This window comes from Siphateles boraxobius, unplaced genomic scaffold, assembly GCF_051911475.1.
Source record: "Siphateles boraxobius isolate OS27281-9 unplaced genomic scaffold, OSU_SipBor_1 82, whole genome shotgun sequence".
NCBI lineage: Eukaryota > Metazoa > Chordata > Actinopteri > Cypriniformes > Leuciscidae > Siphateles > Siphateles boraxobius.
In genome coordinates this window covers 850,784-873,809 of record NW_027509211.1, presented here as the reverse complement: position 1 = coordinate 873,809, position 23,026 = coordinate 850,784, and the positions used below count along the sequence as shown (strand labels likewise).

Genomic DNA, 23,026 nt, shown 5'->3' with positions numbered 1-23,026 from the left:
TTTTATCATATCCTGGTCATGACGTCACCCGCCCGTGACGCTCATTCTTTCCATTGGACTAGTTGACATAGATGCTTCAGACGCAGTCACGCTGGGGGCGTTCCCATGGCGTCGATGGACGCATCGTTGAGTTCCCTTCGTAAGGGAACAGCTGATTTACATTGGAATAATATTTCAGATTTTTTACTGTATTAATGATCAAATAAATGCAGCTTTGGTGTGCAGAAGAGACTCTTTCAAAAACATTTAAAAAAAACTGTTGACCGCTAGTGCAGTTATGTTATCGTTTTATGATAACTGACTTTAAGACCCTTTAAATAAGGTGTGTGTGTATATGTGTGTGTGTGTGTGTGTGTTTCAGGTGCTGGGTTTAATAAGATGAGTGTGAACTGTGTGTGTGTGTGTGTGTGTGTGTGTGTGTGTGTGTGTGTGTGTGTGTGTGTGTGTGTGTGTGTGTGTGTGTGTGTGTGTGTGTGTGTGTGTGTGTGTGTGTGCGCGTGTGTGTGTGTGTGTTTGTGTGTTTCAGGTGCTGGTTTTAATAAGATGAGTGTGAACTGAACGTGTGTGTGTGTTTCAGGTGCTGGGTTTGGCCGTTTGGTGGGTGAAGGAATGGCCACTTTGTTTCCGGAGGGCATTAACACAGATGGACACATATATCACATCGTGCCCGGAGCGTACGCTGTCGTGGGTGAGGAACTGGATTTGTGTGCAGTTGTCAGTAAGACTATCGGTCCCAGTTTATATTAAGTGGCATTAAGTACTATGTACGTACATTGAAAAATAAGTAATACAATGTACTTCTTGTGTTGTTGTATTGTAAAACACTTGTGCTGCTGTTGACGAGTGATACAGGTGAGGTTATGGACAGGTAAAGTGTAAGTGTTGGTTTAAGGTGTGGACGCTAGTGTGTTTTGCTAGTTTCAGCCCGACGCAATTATCATTTTCATGTCCTGCTCCACGTTGTTTAAACAGCAAATGCATTTGAGCCCGTGTGTGTGTCCATGGGCTGCTGGTCTGAGAACCAGGTGTGTGTTCAGGATCAGTGTATTTTGAGGAACTGAAATAGACAGAGCTGTTGACCAACTGAAACCTGCTCTAAAGTCAATGGTGCAGTTTTTATTTAGTTATTTAAAGAGTGTGTTGGTAATGTGCGCCAATAGACCTTATGTAGCTCCGCCCCTTTTCAGTGCTATGCTCGTTGTCTTTTGTCTTCAGGTCTGTATTTTCATAGTGATCTTGCGTATTTTTTAATGAACAGCTCGTTTAAAATCTTCCCGGTCTACTGACATTTGTAAATACATCTGCTTCAAACATTACAATCCTCATGATAACTTTTGTTAACTTAACAATAAGTAAATCCACTTCACCAGCTAATTACTCCTCGACAGCGATGCCATAGAGATATACAGAGCGACCGCAAAAACGGAAGTTCAAAGACAATATTCTAAAGATGCTGCGAGCTCGTTTCTCTGGCGCATACGGTCTAAAGGCCGGTCCACAACACACACTCTGCTTATCACACACACACTCTCACACACTCTGCTTATAACACACACAGGGACTCGCAGCATCACACAAACATGCCAAATATTAAAAATAAAAGGATTGTTTTTCCGCTTGTAAATAGCGAATCCGCCGTGACTCGAGTGCAACTGGCTTTTAAAGGGAATGGGAGATGAGACTCTGACTGGTTTATTTCACGCTACCCAAAACACCCATTACTCATTAAGAGAATAGGGATGACCCTTTTAAACCAGCGCCGGGAGCGCCGACCATTTGTCCCGTCGTTAAACTAGCAAATGTTGATTCAGACGCCATAACTGCACTTGCGCCGTGCGCTGTAGACCATGAGCTTAGATCGTTAAAATAGAGTCCAGAGTCTGAAAATCATCCAAGTCATCAGTGTGAGTGTCGAGTAAAATACAACAACACAAACCGTCACCTAGAAACAAGTGACTTTATGTTCTCAGATATCAGTGAGATTCTATCAACCAGAGTCACGGTCACAGTTTAGTTGGTTAGTTTCAGCGGTTAAACTACATGCTTTCTCCATTGAGCATTCATCTATTCTGACCAAAGACAACATGCTGTGTTTTTCGCCGTGTTTAATGATCAGTCACATGCCTCTCTGTGTTTGATGATCTGTCACATGACTCTCTCTGTGTTTGATGATCAGTCACATGACTCTCTCTGTGTTTGATGATCGGTCACATGACTCTCTCTGTGTTTGATGATCGGTCACATGACTCTCTCTGTGTTTGATGATCGGTCACATGACACTCTCTCGTGAGCAGGAGCGGCAGCGCTGACGGCAGGAGTCACGCACACCTTTTCGACCGGCGTGATCATGATGGAGTTGACGGGTCAGATTAACTACATTCTCCCCATCTTGATCTCGGTGATTCTGGCCAACATGGTCTCTCAGAGTCTCCAGCCGTCCATCTACGACACGGTTATCCGCATTAAGAAGCTGCCGTACTTGCCCTTGCTCCGATGGGGACACCGCGTGTGAGTCTCTGCTTTAACTTTCATATCTTTTCTTTCTGTTTTTCATCCTGTGCACCACCTACACTTACAAAGCAAAAACAATTGATGTTGCGCCATATAAATGAAGGTGACTTGACTTGACTACACTTTCCTTTGCAGTTCATTTTAACCTAGATTCAGAGGGATTTTTGGAAGTGCTTTCATTTTTTCCTGTGTTGTGCATCAAAAATGTTGACAATTCCCAGCAAACAATTTTGCGTTTAAAAGACATCTAAAAGTGTCCAAACACAGCCCTGATGCCTAGGCTAAAACAAGGCTGAATTTGGGCTGTCAGTGAAGATGTAATAGACGTCTAAACCATAGCCCAAGAATAGACTATAGTCAGTCATCAATTAGATAACAAAGAAATTAAAGTGAAGAAATTAAACCAAACACCTTGTAATCACTGTAATCGTTGACTTTGTTTACATGATGGAATATCAGACATCTCGCAAGTTATTTAGGCAAAAACGACATTTAACTAAATTCAAGGTTATTTGGTTAGAAGTGTGTTACTCACAGCCGGACGGTATCGGGTCTATAGTTATATATATATATATATATATATATATATATATATATATATACAGGTCCTTCTCAAAAAATTAGCATATTGTGATAAAGTTCATTATTTTCCATAATGTAATGATAAAAATTAAACTTTCATATATTTTAGATTCATTGCACACCAACTGAAATATTTCAGGTCTTTTATTGTTTTAATACTGATGATTTTGGCATACAGCTCATGAAAACCCAAAATTCCTATCTCAAAAAATTAGCATATCATGACAAGGTTCTCTAAACGAGCTATTAACCTAATCATCTGAATCAACTAATTAACTCTAAACACCTGCAAAAGATTACTGAGGCTTTTAAAAACTCCCAGCCTGTTTTATTACTCAAAACCGCAATCATGGGTAAGACTGCCGACCTGACTGCTGTCCAGAAGGCCATCATTGACACCCTCAAGCAAGAGGGTAAGACACAGAAAAAAATTTCTGAATAAATAGGCTGTTCCCAGAGTGCTGTATCAAGGCACCTCAGTGGGAAGTCAGTGGGAAGGAAAAAGTGTGGCAAAAAACGCTGCACAACGAGAAGAGGTGACCGGACCCTGAGGAAGATTGTGGAGAAGGACCGATTCTAGACCTTGGGGGACCTGCGGAAGCAGTGGACTGAGTCTGGAGTAGAAACATCCAGAGCCACCGTGCACAGGCGTGTGCAGGAAATGGGCTACAGGTGCCGCATTCCCCAGGTCAAGCCACTTTTGAGCCAGAAACAGCGGCAGAAGAGCCTGACCTGGGCTACAGAGAAGCAGCACTGGACTGTTGCTCAGTGGTCCAAAGTTCTTTTTTCGGATGAAAGCAAATTTTGCATGTCATTCTGAAATCAAGGTGCCAGAGTCTGGAGGAAGACTGGGGAGAAGGAAATGCCAAAATGCCTGAAGTCCAGTATCAAGTACCCACAGTCAGTGATGGTGTTTTATCAAGGGCAGGGTCAATGCAGGTAGCTATCAGGAGATTTTGGAGCACTTCATGCTTCCATCTGCTGAAAAGCTTTATGGAGATGAAGATTTCATTTTTCAGCACCTGCTCACAGTGCCAAAACCACTGGTAAATGGTTTACTGACCATGGTATTACTGTGCTCAATTGGCCTGCCAACTCTCCTGACCTGAACCCCATAGAGAATCTGTGGGATATTGTGAAGAGAAAGTTAAGAGACGCAAGACCCAACACTCTGGATGAGCTTAAGGCCGCTATCGAAGCATCCTGGGCCTCCATAACACCTCAGCAGTGCCACAGGCTGATTGCCTCCATGCCACGCGGCATTGAAGCAGTCATTTCTGCAAAAGGATTCTCAACCAAGTATTGAGTGCATAACTGAACATAATTATTTGAAGGTTGACTTTTTTTGTATTAAAAACACTTCTTTTATTGGTCGGATGAAATATGCATATGAATTTTGGGTTTTCATGAGCTGTATGCCAAAATCATCAGTATTAAAACAATAAAAGACCTGAAATATTTCAGTTGGTGTGCAATGAATCTAAAATATATGAAAGTTTAATTTTTATCATTACATTATGGAAAATAATGAACTTTATCACAAAATGCTAATTTTTTGAGAAGGACCTGTGTATATATATATATACCTAGACGGTGAAATGACAGCTATTGCTTGCTGGGTTTTGCAACGGAAGTGAATCAATCAAAACTAACTTGTTTGGACAATAACTTTGTTTTGGCTTTACAGCAGCTCTAGAATAATCTCTGTTACTGTAATCTCCTATTATCACTGTACAGCTGCTTTAAAACAGTCTATATTGTTAAAGCGCTGTATAAATGAAGGTGACTTGACTTGACTTGTGCATCAAAAATGTTGACAATTACCTCTTTCTCTGTCAGTAGGAAGTGTAATATTCATGTGGAGGACTTTATGGAAAGAGATGTTCGTTACGTCACACTGAACTCCACCTACAGAGACATTAACAGGATCCTACGCTCAGGAAATCTGAAAATGCTCCCTGTGGTGAAGTCTGCAGGTACAAACACATCTCTTACTGAAGTAACGTTCAGAGAACATTCAAAAGTAACGTTCAGAGAACATTCAGAAATAATGTTTTTATAACCTAATGGGAACGTTAGCAAAATATTTGGAGAACGTTGGGATAAAATATTAATGCACATAATGTTATTCTGCCTGTCCTGATCCCTCTGTTTGATTCCCTGGTGTCTCTCAGAGTCGATGCTCTTGCTGGGTTCTGTCGAGCGCGCTCAGTTGCTGGCGCTCCTAAAGCAGCGAGCACAGGACCGGCGAGGAGGACTTGTTCCCAGCATGCCTTGCAGCTACAGGGTTCACTTCCAGGTCAGACCGCTTGTCTGTTATAATCAGAACAGCTGTTACTGCAGTGCTTTCAAGGCAGTACTACTCGAAACTCCTTATTTTAATCTCCCACAATTTTCTGCAATTAATTCAGTCTGAACTGCAATTGAATTTTTATGCATTGTTTTCTGATGCAGCAGAAAGCAAGATACGCTTGTTCCCCTTCGAGGGAACTCGCACTGCGTCGTCGTCGTGACGACACTAGGGGAATGCCCCCAGCGTAGCGCGTCTGAAGCATGAATGAAATCTGTCCAATCCTGATTGGTGCTGCGTCATGACGTAGTAGATGACAGCATAACCGGAAGATACAAAGGGACGCCCAGCACCACACACATTAGCCTTTTTGCTCTTCAGCTAAAGCGCTCTGTGAGATCTGTTCGTCCTATTTACTGTTGTTTGTCCCAATATATATTTGCAGTGACATCAAGCACAATATATAAGATGTCCAGCGAGCAGTTTAGACGGTGTGTGCATCCGTGTCCGCGCTACATTACGGGCACAGACACACACCAGCTATGTGTGTATTGTCTGGGCGCGCAGCACGCTAGAGCGGCTCTCGAGGGAGCCGCTTGTAGCGAGTGTGAGAAGCTGCCGCTCAGGGCTTTGCGCTCACGGCTGGCCGTGTTTGATTCAAGCGGCCAGGCTCGTGAGCCTCGCGGTTCTGGGCCCGCGGTTGCCGAGGCAGCGCGACGCCGCAGATCGTGGGTCTCGCAGATGGATCTCTCAGGGGGACACGGGAATGCTACGGCATCTTCCCGGTCCTCGTCTGAGGATTCAGAGGTTCTCCCGCCCCGTGCGGAAGCCCGCGAAGCGGCTTCTTCCCGCGAGGCGGAGGACCCGATGTTTCAGTTATCTGGATCTGAGTCAGATAATTTAAACATCGAGGCGGGTGATGTGGACATTGATTAGCCACTTCACGCGCCTGCTCAAGAGGAGCTAGTGGAGGTTTTGACCCACGCTGTGGCCAAACTAAGAATTGATTGGCCACAAGAAGAATTGCAGATCCAGCCACCAGGCAAACTGTATGAGAGATTTTTTAAGCGCAGGTCTCAACCTCCACGCCGGGGCCTTCCGTTTTTTCCTGACTTGCACAATGAGTTGTGCAAGTCATGGGTGAAACCGTATTCAGCAAGGCTCTCCAACCCCCCAGTACTTGATTTTGCTAACGTGTTGGGGGCGGCTGAGCTTGGTTATGAGACAATGCCTCGGGTAGAGGAAGCTCTCGAGAGCTATCTTTCTCCCGAGGCCGCATCGTCCCTTAAGGCCCCGGTACTGCCCACTAAGCCATGCCGCGATACATCCGCGCTGGTGGGCAGGGCTTATATGGCGGCTGGGCGGGCTGGTAGCTGCCTGCACACCATGGCGGTGTTGCAGGCCTACCAGGCCGTTCTCCACAAGGAGCTTGATGAGGGTGAGGGTCCCTCTCCTAGGGATATCACGGAACTGAGGAAGGCCACTGACTTGTCCCTCCACATCACCAAGGAGACGGCCCGTGCCATCGGCCGCTCCATGGCTGGTTTGGTGTGTATGGAGAGGAATTTGTCGGGGATGAAGGAGAGAGAAAAACATTTTCTCCGAGACTCCCCGATTTCACTGTCTGGCCTCTTTGGCGGCGCGGTTGATACGGTCGTCGGGAGGTTTCAGGAGGTTAAAAAACAGTCGGCGGCCTTCCAGCAATACCTCCCTCGCCGTTCTGGCTCCTCGGGGAAGGCTGCCTCTAAAGGGCAGCCTCGGCCGCCTCCCGGCTCCTCGCATCGACTGTTGCAAAAAGAGAGTGTCGCCTCCCGCGCCCCTCCCGAGGGAGCTTGGCAAAGGAGGCGGCGCTCTCGCGGTAAGCCTTCCGAGCCTAAGGTCGATCTGAGAACCGTCCTTCAGGCAAAGAAGGCTTCCTCCAAGCGGTCCTAATTGCGCCGGACCGCTGAGAGCTGTCCCCCCCATCCTTCCTCTGCCAGACAGGGAGTCCGGGTTCTACAGCCAGTACTTCATAGTTCCCAAGAAGGATGGCGGGTTGCGTCCAATAATAGATCTCAGGCACTTGAATCGGTCCCTGAGGAGATTCAGGTTCAAGATGCTCACAATTCCAGCCATCGTGAGTCAGATCCAGTTCGAGGACTGGTTCATCACAATAGATCCGAAGTACGCATACTTCCACATTTCCATCCTTCCATGTCACAGGAAGTTCCTGAGGTTCGCTTTCGGGGGCGAAGCGTTCCAATATCGGGTTCTTCCGTTCGGCCGAGCTCTCTCCCCTCGCACCTTTACAAAATGCATGGATGCAGCTCTAGCAACCCTGAGGCTCGAGTGCGTCAGGGTGCTCAATTACATCGACGACTGGCTGATTCTGGCCCAGTCGCGAGAGCTGGCGATTCGGCATCGAGATGTCGTCAAAAGTTAGTTTTGAGGCTGAGGTTGAGACTCAACACTCAAAAAAGAGTGTGTTGTCGCCCTCCCAGAGGACTACGTTCCTGGGAGTTGTTGTATGGGATTCCTCGACGATGCGGGCACGGATGTCTCCTGCGCGCGTGGAGTCCATACTGGCGATGGTCTCCAGAGTGAAGCTAGGCCACAACCTCACTGTGAAGCAGTTTCAGAGACTGCTGGGGCTCATGGCAGCAGCGTCCAACATCATACTTTTTGGCCTGTCCCCGGGCTCCAAAATCAGGGAGCAGACGTCCTGTCGAGGCAGGGGCTGAGGCCCGGGGAGTGGCGACTCCATCCCGAGGTGGTGGAGGCCATGTGCGTGAGATTCGGCCCAGTGGAAGTGGATCTGTTCGCGTCTCAAGAGACGTCCCACTGTCCACTGTTGTTCTCTCTCAGGTATCCAGCTCCGCTGGGGCTGGACGTTATGACACAGACGTGGCCGAGGCTGCGTCTGTACGCATTTCCCCCGATCGCTCTGCTCCCGGGAGTCTTGGAGCGGGTCCGCCGGGAAGGGATCAGCCTACTTTTAGTAGCACCCCGCTGGCCGACCCGGATCTGGTTCTCAGACATTGTAGCACTGCGAGACGGCCTCCCGTGGCAGGTCCCTCTGAGGAGGGATCTGCTGTCTCAGGCAGGGGGCACAATATTTCACCTCCGGCCAGAGCTGTGGAACCTCTGGGTCTGGCCCCTGAGAGGGCTCGGCACCTAGAGGCTGGCCTGTCAGCAGATGTTCTCGGGACCCTACTCAGCTCCAGGGCTCCTTCCACCAGGAGACTGTACAGCCTGAAGTGGAATGTGTTTTCCACTTGGTGTAGAGAGCGTGAGGTGGACCCAGTTAACTGCCCAGTAGCTTCAGTGCTGGAGTTCCTCCAAGATCGTTTCTCCACCGGTCTTACCCCGTCCACACTTAAGGTGTATGTGGCTGCCATTGCGGCTTTCCACTCGCCTATAGGTGCTGGGCCTTTGGGAAAGCACCATATGTTTGTACGTTTCCTCCGTGGGGCTCGGAGGATGAGGTCTGCGGCTCACTCCAGAATCCCAACTTGGGACCTGGCGGTGGTTCTTGAAGGATTGGCTGAGGCCCCCTTTGAACCACTGGAGTCGGCTGAGGCAAAGAACCTGACCTTCAAGGTGGCCTTTCTCCTTGCCATCACCTCTCTGAGGAGGGTGGGGGATCTCCAGGCCTTGGCTATAACGCTAACTTGCCTGGAGTTTGCCCCTGGCGGTGTCAAGGCCATCTTGCATCCTATGTGCCCAAGGTGCCGTCTAGTGTGGCACGGTCGGTGGTTCTTCAGGCCTTCCATCCTCCACCTCATGGGACGGCGAAAGAGGGGAGACTTCACCTGCTCTGCCCAGTCAGAGCTCTAAGGGTTTATTTGGAGAAGTCTTCTCAGTGGAGGAAGTCAGACCAGTTGTTGGTGTGCTTTGGTTCACCCAAGAAAGGGCTGCCTGCATCTAAACAGACAATCAGCAGTTGGATTGTCCATGCTATAGCCACGGCTTATCAGGTGCGCAATTTGCCTTCACCTATGGCCGTGAGGGCACATTCCACCAGAAGCATGGCCTCCTCGGTGGCCCTCCTTTCTGGCGTCTCGCTTCAGGAGATCTGCGAGGCGGCCGGGTGGGCTACCCCGCACACCTTCATACGTTTCTACAGTCTGCAACTCCCCGTGACGCCTGGCGCCAGAGTGCACGCGTCCTAAAGTGTGCCTGGTCTTCCAGCTTCACAGTAGGGCGGGCGTGGCTACGGTGTGGCATAGTGTGTGGCATAGTGGGCATTTCGTTCCCCTACTGTCATCACGACGACGACGCAGTGCGAGTTCCCTCGAAGGGGAACGTCTCGGGTTACGACTGTAACCCTTGTTCCCCGAGAAGGGAACGGGACACTGCGTCTCGTCGCCACACCTATCACGGTCAGAGCGCTTGCTTCATCGCAAAAGAGCTAATGTGTGTGTGTGCTGGGCATCCCTTTGTATCTTCCGGTTATGCCGTCATCTACTACGTCATGACGCAGCACCAATCAGGATTGGACAATTTTCATTCATGCTTCAGACACGCTACGATGGGGGCATTCCCCTAGTGTCGTCACGACGTCGACGCAGTGTCTCGTTCCCTTCTCGGGGAACAAGGGTTACAGTCGTAACCCGAGTTGTTTTCTGATGCAGCATTGTGTGTGTGTGTGTGTGTGTGTGTGTGTGTGTGTGTGTGTGTGTGTGTGTGTGTGTGTGTGTGTGTGTGTGTGTGTGTGTGTGTGTGTGTGTGTGTGTGTGTGTGTGTGTGTGTGTGTTTTGTAGACGTCCACCGAAGAGTCTTCATCCACCTCGTCCTCGGCTCATCCAGACTCCTCTAAACCTCTTAAACCTGTACTGAAGAAGTCGGCTGTAGATGAAGAAGAGATTACAAGTAATGCCACAATCATGTTATTCGAGCTTCATGCATTCTTTTTGGTCAAATATTTTACCCCAAAGTATGCAGTTTCCCATCAACAGCACACACTGTCACAGTGAACTGAAGGAAAAGAGGGCTTAAATACATGAGGAAGGTAATCAACAGAAATAGAAACAGGTGACAACTAATTAGGGACTATGGTAACAAATGAACGCCTAGAACTAAGACAATGAAAACTAAGGCTACGTCTACATTAATCTGTAAATTCATCTGTAGGATGAATTTGAAAACGGCGTTTTTGTTTAAAAACGCTTTCCGTCCACACTAGTGTTTTCAGGCATTTTCCGACATTTTATTGTGGATGAGAAACTTTGGAAACCACCTGAAAACGCTAAATTCACCTTTACTGCACATGCGTAAACCCTCACAAAAGCTCACTGAGATGATACAGACGGAACAATAAATAATAAAGTTTTCGCGCAATTCTTTTATTTAGCAAAATATCTCAGCATTCACTGATCCTGATCTGATTCTGTACTTCCAAGATGGCGCCTGTGTGCAGTGTGGCATGCCGTCTGCTGTTTGTGTCATATGTTTTTTATGTGCTCGTCCCGTCTCTATTACTGTTTGTGCAACGAGCCAGTCCGCTTCGCGTATATGAACGCGAGTTCCTTTTAGGTCTTCGGAAAACAGTGGCAGGGGCTCCCAGTTTGCACCTAGACGACCATTCAGATGACCAAACGTCATGCAACCCTCCGTTCTTGGTGTGTGCATCTGTGGATATGCGTGGGATTATGGACTGCTTTCGCTATCGAAGGAAACGCAGCAGGAAACGGGGCAAACGAGGAGGGGTGCTGGTAAGGCAGAGGACAGCGCGAGCCCGTGCCGCGGCGGATGCTTTGGATGAACATGCAAACTCAGTGGGGTATGACGTTGGACCCGCGTTCCAGTGTCTTTCACCGCGACTTCAGGAGGAAAGGTATCTGGTTACAGAACGATTCGTCGACACTCTAAGAAGAGGAGGATTAAACGTGAAAATCTTCGGCATTTGAAGTATATACCTCCTGCAACAATTCGAGATGAGGAATCTGCCGACTTAAATGTGAAGATGGCTCTGCTAAATATTAGATCTATCAGAAACAAAACATTTTTAATTAATGTCTCATCACATCTCATCACATGGACTGGGTTTTCTTTTTTTGACTGAGACCTGGCTCGGGGAAGGGGAGCGGGCTACTCTTGTTGAAGCCTCTCCTTATGACTTTTCTTTTCTGAATTCTCAGAGGATTGGGGGTCGGGGTCGGGGAGGGGGGCTTACTACTATTTTTAGGAACTGTTTTAAATGCATGCCGGTTTCAAGAACGAACTATGTTAGTTTTGAGGTGCAAGCATTTAAAGTGGACTTGACTAGGTCAGTTTTTTTTTGTTGTACTTTTATCTAGACCTCCTAAATATAACAAAGACTTTATTCAGGAATTTTCTGAATTTTTATCATTTATGTCCACAAGCTGTGACAGCCTTGTTATATTGGGTGATTTTAATATTCATATATGCTGCCCCGATAGGCCGCTAGTGCAAGATTTTGTTACTGTGCTAGATTCCTTTAACATGACTCAGTCTGTAGTGGGATCTACTCATTTACAAGGCCACACTTTAGATTTAGTCTTGTCTTGGGGTGTTCCAGTATGTGAGCCTGTTGTAGAGAACATTGGGCTTTCAGATCATTATATTATTAATTTTAATATGCTCTTCACCAAGCCCTCTAGAAGCTGTGGGCCAGTCGCTCACAGTGTTAGGCCTATTAATGCTCGGACTGCCGTTGAGTTTTCTGAGCCGTTCAAGTCTCATACCCAACTGGATTTGTCTCCATTTTGTAAGGGGTCAGATAGCCTGGTGGCTAGTTTTAACTTGAAGTGTAATGGTATTCTGGACTCAATAGCCCCGTTTACAAAGGTAAACCCTAAAGAGGTAGCTCAGTCCTGGCTTAATGGGGAGAGTCGAGCTCTCAGGCAAAAATGGAGACAGGCTGAAAGAAGATGGAAAAAAGACAAACTCCAAGTCTCATTTGAGATCCTCAGGGACTCCATGATCACCTATCAGCAGTTTGTAAAATCCGCTAAATCTCAATACTTTTCAGTTATAATCTCACAAAATCTCCACTGTCCAAGAGTGTTATTTCGAGTAATAAATACAGTCCTGAACCCGGTAAGCCCAGTTGTTGCTGATAACACTTTGAGAGCCTGTGTGAATTTTGCGAAATTTTTTGTGGATAAAATCGCTGCTGTCAAAGCAAATATACATAGTCTGGTCTTAAATTCAGTTTCACCCCTGGTCCAGCCTGACCCCTGCATTACTGCTCAGTTATGGATGTTTGAGCCTGTGTCACTAACTAATCTATTAGAAGTCACGAAACATCTTAAACCATCATATTGCTTGCTTGATGTTGTCCCACCACGTCTGTTAATTCAGGTCTGGGATGAGGTGAGGTCTACGATCAGGTCTGTAGTGAATCAGAGTCTTGTCGAAGCTGTGGTCCCATCTTATTTTAAGCATGCTTTGGTGCAACCTCTTTTTAAATAACAAATCTTAGACCCGTCAGTATTAAATAATTACCGTCCAATCTCTAAATTGCCTTTTTTGACTAGGTTATTGGAGAAGGTTGTTCTTAATCAACTTTCAGCTTTTTTAAAAGAAAATACATTTTTTGATACATTTCAATCAGGTTTTAGGTCTCAACACAGCACTGAAACCACGCTTCTTAAAGTAACAAATGATTTGTTGTGGTCTGTAGATTCTGGGATCTGTGTGATGTTAGTTCTTCTTGACCTTAGCGCAGCCTTTGATACTGTGGATCATGGAGTTCTTTTAGACCGTTTGATGGGATGGGGTGAGGGGTGGGATTAGGGGGCCTGCGATTAAGTGGTTCACATCCTATTTTGATGGAAGATCTTTTGCAGTGGAGCTTGGAAACTCTATATCGTCTTCTCAGCCAGTCTCCTCAGGTGTTCCTCAAGGCTCATGTCTCGGCCCTGTTTTATTCTCCCTGTATATGCTGCCCCTTGGATCAATCTGCCAAAAATACAATGTATCTTATCATTGTTACGCTGATGATATCCAGTTATATGTGCCCATGAAATGCAGTGTTGACTCCAACACTACTATTATGTCCTAGTGTTTGAATGAGATGAGAGCATGGTTGGCTGATAATTGTCTGCAGCTCAATGAGTCAAAATCAGAAGTGCTGATTTTTGGTCCACCTAAGTTAGCTAAACAGCTTACTTTACATCTTGATCCCTTAGCCATCAAGGTGAATACCCAAGCAAGGAACCTTGGTGTAATTTTTGATTCAGAGATGAAATTTGACAAAAAAGTTAATGCTGTAGTTAAAACGTCTCAGGTTACTATTGTAACCATAGTTCCCTGAGAACAGGGAACGAGACGATGCGTCCATCGACGCCATGGGAACGCCCCCAGCGTGACTGCGTCTGAAGCATCTATGTCAACTAGTCCAATGGAAAGAATGAGCGTCACGGGCGGGTGACGTCATGACCAGGATATGATAAAAGCACATCCGGTGCAAACCGGCATTAGCTTCGAAAATTGCCGAAGCAAGCCGATCACAGGGATGCAGGAAGTATGGCAGGGTGACGCATCGTCTCGTTCCCTGTTCTCAGGGAACTATGGTTACAATAGTAACCTGAGACGTTCCCTTACGAAGGGAACTCAACGATGCGTCCATCGACGCCATGGGAACGAGAATACCCAAAGCGCCAGAATTCCAAGTACCTGAGTGTCAGTCTGTTGTAACTAAGCACTAAGCACCTGAGAACCTGGGGCAGCATCCAGGTCCAAGCTGTAAAACCTCATGAATGTGAGCGGTGAGGACCAGCCCGCCGCATCACAAACGTCTTGGAGAGAACTCCAGATAATACGCTTAGAAGCCATACTCCTAGTGGAATGAGCCCTGACCACCAAATGGTTGGCCAGAAGACTCACAAGCAAGAAGAATAGTCTCGACTATCTATATGCTCAATAGGTTGGATTTTCTCGACAGAGAAGTCCGATGAACATAAGTGTCCAGTGCTCGCACTGGCACAAGAGGTTCAGCTTTTCCTGGTCCGAAAAATGGGGGAGGACAGAAACCTGCAGCACAATAGGCCTCGGAATAATGGTAGGCACCTTTGGAACATATCCATGTTTCGGGTAAGATTGCCTTGGCCATCCCGGTGCACTCAAGGCAGGTGGGGACCGAAAGGGCCTGAAGGTCTGACTCTTATAGGGACGAAATAGCTAGCAGAAAATAGTCTTAAAAGAAAGGAACTTCTCTGAGACCAAATCTAAGGGCTCGAAGGGAGCCCCAGATAGGCCTTCTAGAACTATTGCAAGGTCCCAAGCCAGCACCTTAGTGCAAGTTGCATGCCTCAGCCTCAAAGTGCCACGAAGGAAACGAGTGATCAGGGGGTCTCGACCCAAAAATGTACTACCCACCAGGGCGTGGAAAGCCGCAATGGCCGCCACACATATTATACCTTATGCGTGGAAGGACATAGACCTGATACAAAGCGTTCTTGCAGAAACTCGAATACTGTGTTTACTGAACAGTTAACCGGATCCCACTGACGCTGGTAACACCAAGAAGTGAAAAACTCTCGAAATAGTGAATATAGTTTCCTCGTAGCGGGAGCTCTGGAGCTTAGAATGGTCTAAACAACCTCGGTTGAGAGACCACTCTCTATGAGTTGGGCCCCTCAGAGGCCAAACCCACATTTCCCAAATCCCCTGCCGGGGGTGCAATATTGCATCCCCTGCCTGAGACAGAAGGTCTCTCCTGATCGGGACCTCCAAGGGAGGTCCGTCGAGGAGAAAAATTAGGTCCGCAAACCAAATTCAGCTCGGCCAGGGTGGTGCTACTAAATAGGCTTATTCCATCCTGGCGGATTCACTCCAGAACTCCTGGGAGCAGAGCAACGGAGGGAAAGGCGTACAGACGTAGCCTCGGCCACGTCTGCACCATAGCATCCAGCCCCGAGGGGACTGGTTGAGTGAGGGATAACCAGAGTGGACAGTGCGTCGTATGCTGAGACGAGAACAAATCCACTTCTGCCTGGCCGTAAAACTCCCATATTTGCTCCACCGCCTCGGGGTGGAGTCCCCTGGCCTCAGCCCCTGCCTCGACAGGGTGTCTGCTCCAATATTCTGGCCCCCCCTGGAATATACACTGCCCTCAGACAGCGTAATTTCTTGAGGGACCAAAATAAGAGGCCACCAACGTGTTGTCTGTGGGTCAAGAACCAGAGTTTCCTCCATATAACCAAGGCGCGGGGATACTGCCGCGTGATCTTGATCGTAAGGAGTGGGTTTCCCCTCAGGGAGAACCCTCTGGTCCTGAGCCACCTCTGTAAAGGTCTCACGTACAGCAGGTCAAAGGGTATCACATTGGACGCTGCTGCCCTGAGGCCTAACAGTCACTGTTCCAGAACAACACATGATGGCCCCTCAGGTCTGGGAGGAGATGTCTCAACGCATTGAAGACGACCATCATCTCTAGGCAATTCATGTGCCAAGAGAGATGATGACTCCTCCACAAGCCCTGAGCTGAGCGGCCTTCCAATACCGCTCCCCAGCCGGTGAGGGAAGCATCTGTCGAGATCACAACTCGATGGCAAAGAGCTCCCAACACCGGACCCTGGGTTAAGAACCAGTGTTTCCTCCATATAACCAAGGTGCGGAGACACCGCCGCGTGATCTTGATCATACGAAGTGGGTTTCCCCTCGGGGAGAACCCTCTGGTCCTGAGCCACCACTGTAAAGGTCTCATGTACAGCAGGCCAAAAGTTATCCCGTTGGACGCTGCTGTCACAAGACCCAACAGTCTCTCTAACTGTTTTACAGTGCGTGACTGGCCTAGCCTCAGCTCTTTTGCGGCTGTTAGGATAGCAGCTACACGAACGGGCGACAGAGTGGCCCGCATCGTCACTGAATCCCATACCACACCAAGGAAAGTGGTTCTCTGTACTGGAGAAAGCACACTCTTCTTGGCATTGAGCCTCAACCCCAACATCTGCATAGGAGCGAGAACGACACCTCGGTGCCGAACCGCTAACTGTTCTGATTCCGCTAGAATCAGCCAGTCATCTATGCAATTCAGAATGCATATACACTGCAGCCTGGCGGGGCCAGAGCTGCGTCTACACGCTTCGTGAATGTGCGGGGTGATAGAGCTAGACCGAAAGGAAGTGCCTGATACTGGTGTTCTTTGCCCCAAAGAAAACCTCAGGAACCTCCTGTGCTGAGGGAGGATGGAGATATGGAAGTATGCGTCTTTTAGATCTATCGTGACAAACCAGTCCTCGGATCTGATTTGAGTCACGATCTGTTTGAGTGTCAGCATTTTGGAATTGAGTTCCAGCACCAAACACTCCAACAGACGAAGATCTAGTATGTGACGCAGCTCTCCATCCTTTTTTGGAACAATGAGATAACGACTGTAAAGACCCGACGCAATGTCGGGCGAGTACACCTGCTCTATAGCTTCCTTTGCTAACAGGGCCTTTACCTCTTGCTCCATTACCAGAGCCTGCTCGGGATGCACCACTGTGGGCAGCACCCCGTTGTAACGAGGAGGACGAGAACCAAACTGGATTCTGTATCCTTTCTCTACAATCTGCAGGACCCAATGAGAAATATTCGGCAGAAGCTTCCACGCTGCCAGAAAATTTACTAAGGGAACCAGCCTCTCGAGGCTGGTCTCTGGTGTTATCGAGACAGCCAATTCCGGAGCCTGAAACATAATGGCAGGAACTACCTGAACTGGCCGCTCTAAGGCCCCCCTCAGAGGGCGCGAAACCGATGCTGTGCCGCAGCATAGCATCAGCGACTCGCTGGAGACCGCTGCGCCCTGAAGCACCGAGGGTGGCAGGGTTGGCAGAACGGTCTCGTGAGGACCCCGAAATGGAACGGGCACCGTAAAATGAGGTGTACACCGCTCCACTTCGGTCGGGGCTGTCCTCACAGGCCTGATGCGTGAACATCAGGACCTTTTTTTCTTTTGAGCCGCAGCCTTCTCAGCGTGAAGAACGGTCCTCGGATCCGGCTTCTGCTTTGAAGGCTTTGGCTGCTGTGTTGTGTATGAGAAACTAGACGGCTGGAGCTGCTCACGCCCAGCAGCCCCAGGGGGTTGGACATAGCGAGGGAGAGATTATCTTGTATCTTTCTCTATGATTCCCATCAAATTGAGCCAGAGGTGTCTCTCAGTGACCACAAGGGCTGCCATCCCTGAGAGATAAATCTGTGGCCCGACGGAGTTCTCAAACCCCATCGGGCCAAACTCCCTCACTTCTGTCCAAATACCGCAGCAGGTCAGCCTGATATGCTTGTAGCACTGCTATGGTGTGCAAGCAGGCCCATGCTAGACCCACTGCCATATATGCTTTTCCCACTAGATTAAAAAATAGTTTTCTTTAATGGTTTAGTGAGAGAAGCCGACGCCTTCAGGTACGATACTGAACCGGGAGACAGATAGCTCGCAAGCGTCTGTTCTACCCGGGGTATAGCCATACCCTCTTAACCCCCAAATATCTGAATATACATGAATGTGGGGGCTAAAAGACAAGAGGAGTAAGGCTTTTTCCATGATCTAGACAGCTCGCTGTGCAGATCGGGAAAAATGGAAGGCCCCGTGATGGAGGTGGAAAAATAGAGGGAAGGAAACTCGTTTAATTTATTTTATTTTTAGGACGAGTGCCCCCTTATTTCTGCTGGCCATAAATATTTAATTTATCTACAGCCTTAGTAAACACTTCCACCAGCTTATTATTTTTTATATATATTTTTTATATATATTCACTTTATTTTATATATAATATATAAACTATCATATATATATATATAGGCTATATTTCTCATACGCTGGGGAAAGAGATGGCAAATTCACTTCCCCCATGATTGTGTCACTTTCAATGCCCAGCACATCTACCTCCTCGGAGGTAGAGCACTGAAGCATTGATTTCTCTCTCTCCCCGGGCTTCCGAGACCGCAGCGCGGGCTTCCGAGACCGGCGAGAGAGCACTGGATCCCTCGTGGAAAGGGAGGAGATAAGATCCGCGGACCCGTCTCCAACCCCGTAAAGAGATCCTATTCGCGATCCACAGGAATGCATTCTCCGCGCTGCCTCGGCAGACGCGGGACCTGTCACCCTGAGAATTGCGAGCCCGGCCACTTTCCTCGAAAAGTGACAGGCGGGAGCGGAGCATGCGAAGCGAAAGCTTCTCACAATGTTGGCAATCAGCCCCCTCGGAGGCTGATACCGCATGCTCTACTCCCAAACACATCACACAAAGCTCGTGTGTGTCCCTACTCGTTAAATAGCGCGAGCAGGGAGAACACAGAGTTGTGCAATTGTTTAGTTTCCATAAATATATATATATCAGACAGACAACAGTAAATATAACAGACAGTTTGACACAGATCGCTTGCTGAGGCAACAGAAGCTAATGCCGGTTTGCACCGGATGTGCTTTTATCATATCCTGGTCATGACGTCACCCGCCCGTGACGCTCATTCTTTCCATTGGACTAGTTGACATAGATGCTTCAGACGCAGTCACGCTGGGGGCGTTCCCATGGCGTCGATGGACGCATCGTTGAGTTCCCTTCGTAAGGGAACTAGCTTTTATCAGCTGCGGAGTATTGCCAAATTGAAGAGTATTTTGTCATTTAAGGACATGGAAACTCGTTATATTTAGGACTGTCTAGGAAAGTGTTATCAAGGCTGCAACTGGTGCAAAATGCAGCAGCCAGACTATTGACTGGCACATGGAAATGGTCTAGGATTTCTCCGGTATTGGCCTCTTTGCACTGGCTTCCAGTGGAATTTAGAATCCAATATAAAGTTCTGTCCATGGCTTTTAAAGCTCTGCATGGACTGGCTCCGGAATATGTGGCACGTCTGATACAGAGACAGCATCACTTTTCTTTTCCACTTTCCAACCATCACTTTTCCAACTTGAGTTGCTTTTAAATGTCTTAACAAATAAAAGTTGATTGATTGATTGATTGATTGATTGATTGATTGATTGATTGATTGATTGATTGATTGATTGATTGATTGACTGATCGTCAAGGTCGCTCTCACTCACTATTATATGTTTAGTGTAAAATGCTAAAACTGCTCATGTTTCACTGCAGGACAGTAAATGTGAGTACATTTTCCGTCATCTGTGCAGGACTGTGAAATGAAGAGTGTGTGAAGTAATATACAGTATTCAGCAACAGTGTGAAAGTGAACCGCACATAACAGGCACAACACCTGTACAAACATGAATATCTATTGGTACAATATGCGTCACATGACTAAACTTGTGTCTTTGTTTTTAAATACATCTGTTTTCACAGTCCACACTACAACACGAAAACAGCGTTTTCAAATTTATCCACTTCGGAGAGTGTTTCAAAAACCTTCGTTTTCATTAATGAATACGCTGTCAAAGTGTGGCGGAAGGCCAAAACGGAGAGAAAAAGATACATTTTCAAACGAAAATGTATTAGTGTGGAGAAGGCCTGAATCTCAGCGGTGGGACTGTGCTCCAATCCATCCATTTGAACTCCAGCAACGGCTGCTGTTCCCCGCTCACACACCTCGACAGACTCCGGCTCCGCGAGGACCAGCCTCTGGCGATCTCTTTAGCTCTGGTGTATGGACAGCCTCAGCGGTGGGCTCTGGGGCTGGGTTATTTATAACCAGCACCCACTCCATATAATCAACAAGACTCCCTCGAGGACCTTCCATGGGCAGCCGTGCCTTCAGCCTGATTGAGAAAGTCCCTGGTGTGATCCTCGAGGGAGCGATCCTGCTCTAACAGGAGGAGGAGAACAGTTTCGGTCCATGTTTATAATTCACTGTTTAAATCCGTTAAGGTTACAATGAACTGAAGGAACAGAGGGCTTAAATACATGAGGAAAGTAATCAAAAGAACTACGAACAGGGGAGGATTAATTAGGGATTATGGTGATGAATGAACGACTAGAACTAAGGGTGAGTTTACACGACAACGATATGCTTGAAACAGGAAGTTTTTCCTGTGAGTTTTCCGTGTACAGACGACACCATTTTCAAAACAATCCCCATTCACACGGATCCGTGAAAACGACTGAAAACGGCTGTATTCTGCCAGGCCAGTAGATGGCGATGAAACACTTTTGACTGAACATGTAATACGCATGTGCACAACGTCATCGTCTTCGGAGATTCGCGGTTCCCTTTCAAGGGAACTAGAGCTGCGTTTGAGACGCGGTGGAAACGCTCTGCGTGATTACTTCGTGAAGCACGTGTAAAATCAGTCCAATAGAAGCCCGCTACGACATAGGTGACGTCATAGACCAGGAAACTATAAAGCAACCCTGAAATCAGACCGCGATAGCTTCTGCACCTTCAGCAAGCGCTCTCTGTATATCTGTCCTTGTCTATTTATTGTTGTCTGTCAAGCCCCTTATATATATATATATACAGGTCCTTCTCAAAAAATTAGCATATTGTGATAAAGTTAATTATTTTCCATAATGTAATGATAAAAATTAAACTTTCATATATTTTAGATTCATTGCACACCAACTGAAATATTTCAGGTCTTTTATTGTTTTAATACTGATGATTTTGGCATACAGCTCATGAAAACCCAAAATCCCTGTCTCAAAAAATTAGCATATCATGAAAAGGGTCTCTAAACAAGCTATTAACCTAATCATCTGAATCAACTAATTAATTATAAACACCTGCAAAAGATACCTGAGGCTTTTATAAACTCCCAGCCTGTTTCATTACTCAAAACCGCAATCATGGGTAAGACTGCCGACCTGACTGCTGTCCAGAAGGCCATCATTGACACCCTCAAGCAAGAGGGTAAGACACAGAAAGAAATTTCTGAACAAATAGGCTGTTCCCAGAGTGCTGTATCAAGGCACCTCAGTGGGAAGTCTGTGGGAAGGAAAAAGTGTGGCAAAAAACGCTGCACAACGAGAAGAGGTGACCGGACCCTGAGGAAGATTGTGGAGAAGGACCGATTCCAGACCTTGGGGGACCTGCGGAAGCAGTGGACTGAGTCTGGAGTAGAAACATCCAGAGCCACCGTGCACAGGCGTGTGCAGGAAATGGGCTACAGGTGCCGCATTCCCCAGGTCAAGCCACTTTTGAACCAGAAACAGCGGCAGAAGCGCCTGACCTGGGCTACAGAGAAGCAGCACTGGACTGTTGCTCAGTTTTGCATGTCATTCGGAAATCAAGGTGCCAGAGTCTGGAGGAAGACTGGGGAGAAGGAAATGCCAAAATGCCTGAAGTCCAGTGTCAAGTACCCACAGTCAGTGATGGTCTGCGGTGCCATGTCAGCTGCTGGTGTTGGTCCACTGTGTTTTATAAAGGGCAGGGTCAATGCAGCTAGCTATCAGGAGGTTTTGGAGCACTTCATGCTTCCATCTGCTGAAAAGCTTTATGGAGATGAAGATTTCATTTTTCAGCACGACCTGGCACCTGCTCACAGTGCCAAAACCACTGGTAAATGGTTTACTGACCATGGTATTACTGTGCTCAATTGGCCTGCCACCTCTCCTGACCTGAACCCCATAGAGAATCTGTGGGATATTGTGAAGAGAAAGTTGAGAGACGCAAGACCCAACACTCTGGATGAGCTTAAGCCCGCTATCGAAGCATCCTGGGCCTCCATAACACCTCAGCAGTGCCACAGGCTGATTGCCTCCATGCCACACCGCATTGAAGCAGTCATTTCTGCAAAAGGATTCCCGACCAAGTATTGACTATTGTGTGCATAACTGAACATAATTATTTGAAGGTTGACTTTTTTTTTTGTATTAAGAACACTTCTTTTATTGGTCGGATGAAATATGCTAATTGTTTGAGACAGGTTTTCATGAGCTGTATGCCAAAATCATCAGTATTAAAACAATAAAACACCTGAAATATTTCAGTTGGTGTGCAATGAATCTAAAATATATGAAAGTTTAATTTTTATCATTACATTATGGAAAATAATGAACTTTATCACAATATGCAAATTTTTTGAGAAGGACCTATATATATCACTATGGCGAGCAAGCAAAGTTATAAACCTTGTGTTGTGCCCTGCCCTCGTTATATCACGGGTGGGGACACACTTCCTATGTGTATTGCTTGTTTGGGAGTGGAGCATGCCCAGTCAGTCCTCGAGGGGGCTGACTGTGAGCATTGCTTGAGTTTGTCTATGAAAACTCTCCGCTCTCGCCGGGCGTTCTTTGAGGAGGACGGTTCGGTTCGCGCTCCCCGAGGTGCGGGTCCCGCTGCTGCCGAGGCACAGCGTCAAATTTCATCTTGGGGTTCGCAGATGGATCTAGTAGCGGGGTTTGAGACGGGCCCCGCCCTTTCTCAGCCCTTACCTACTGGATTCGGTGTCTTTGCCCGGGAAGGAGCCCGCTCTGCGGCTTCTCCTTCCCAGGCTGAGGCACCAATATTACGGCTATCCAGTTCTGAGGATCTGGATGTCGGTAGTATGGGGGATATTGAGTGTTCGCCAGCTCACACCCCTGCTGATGAGGAGCTTATGGAGGTTTTATCTCGTGCTGTTACTAAATTAAATATTGAGTGGCCAGCCGATGATTTCGATGTTGAATCTAGAAAGAGTCTTTTAGATGAACGTTATTTACCATCTAGATCACGACCTCCTCGTCGGGAACTCCCGTTTTTTCCCGATCTCCACGCCGAGGTTTCGAGATCGTGGATTAAACACACCTACTGTATTGAGAAAGACAATGAAAACTCACACTG

At 47.3% G+C, this 23,026-nt stretch overlaps 1 protein-coding gene across 2 annotated transcripts in view; it reads left to right on the top strand.

Annotated features, from left to right (window-relative positions):
- clcn2c (chloride channel 2c) overlaps nt 1–23,026 on the top strand; it is a 66,148-nt gene that overhangs the window by 26,873 nt on the left and 16,249 nt on the right. The window contains exons 14-18 of one of the 2 annotated variants that reach the window (XM_077221420.1): nt 578–688; nt 2,295–2,508; nt 4,933–5,069; nt 5,268–5,392; nt 10,126–10,234. In XM_077221420.1, coding sequence (XP_077077535.1) covers nt 578–688; nt 2,295–2,508; nt 4,933–5,069; nt 5,268–5,392; nt 10,126–10,234 — 696 coding nt within the window. The remainder of the gene's footprint in view (nt 1–577; nt 689–2,294; nt 2,509–4,932; nt 5,070–5,267; nt 5,393–10,125; nt 10,235–23,026) is intronic. The other variant, XM_077221421.1, reaches the window with a different exon arrangement.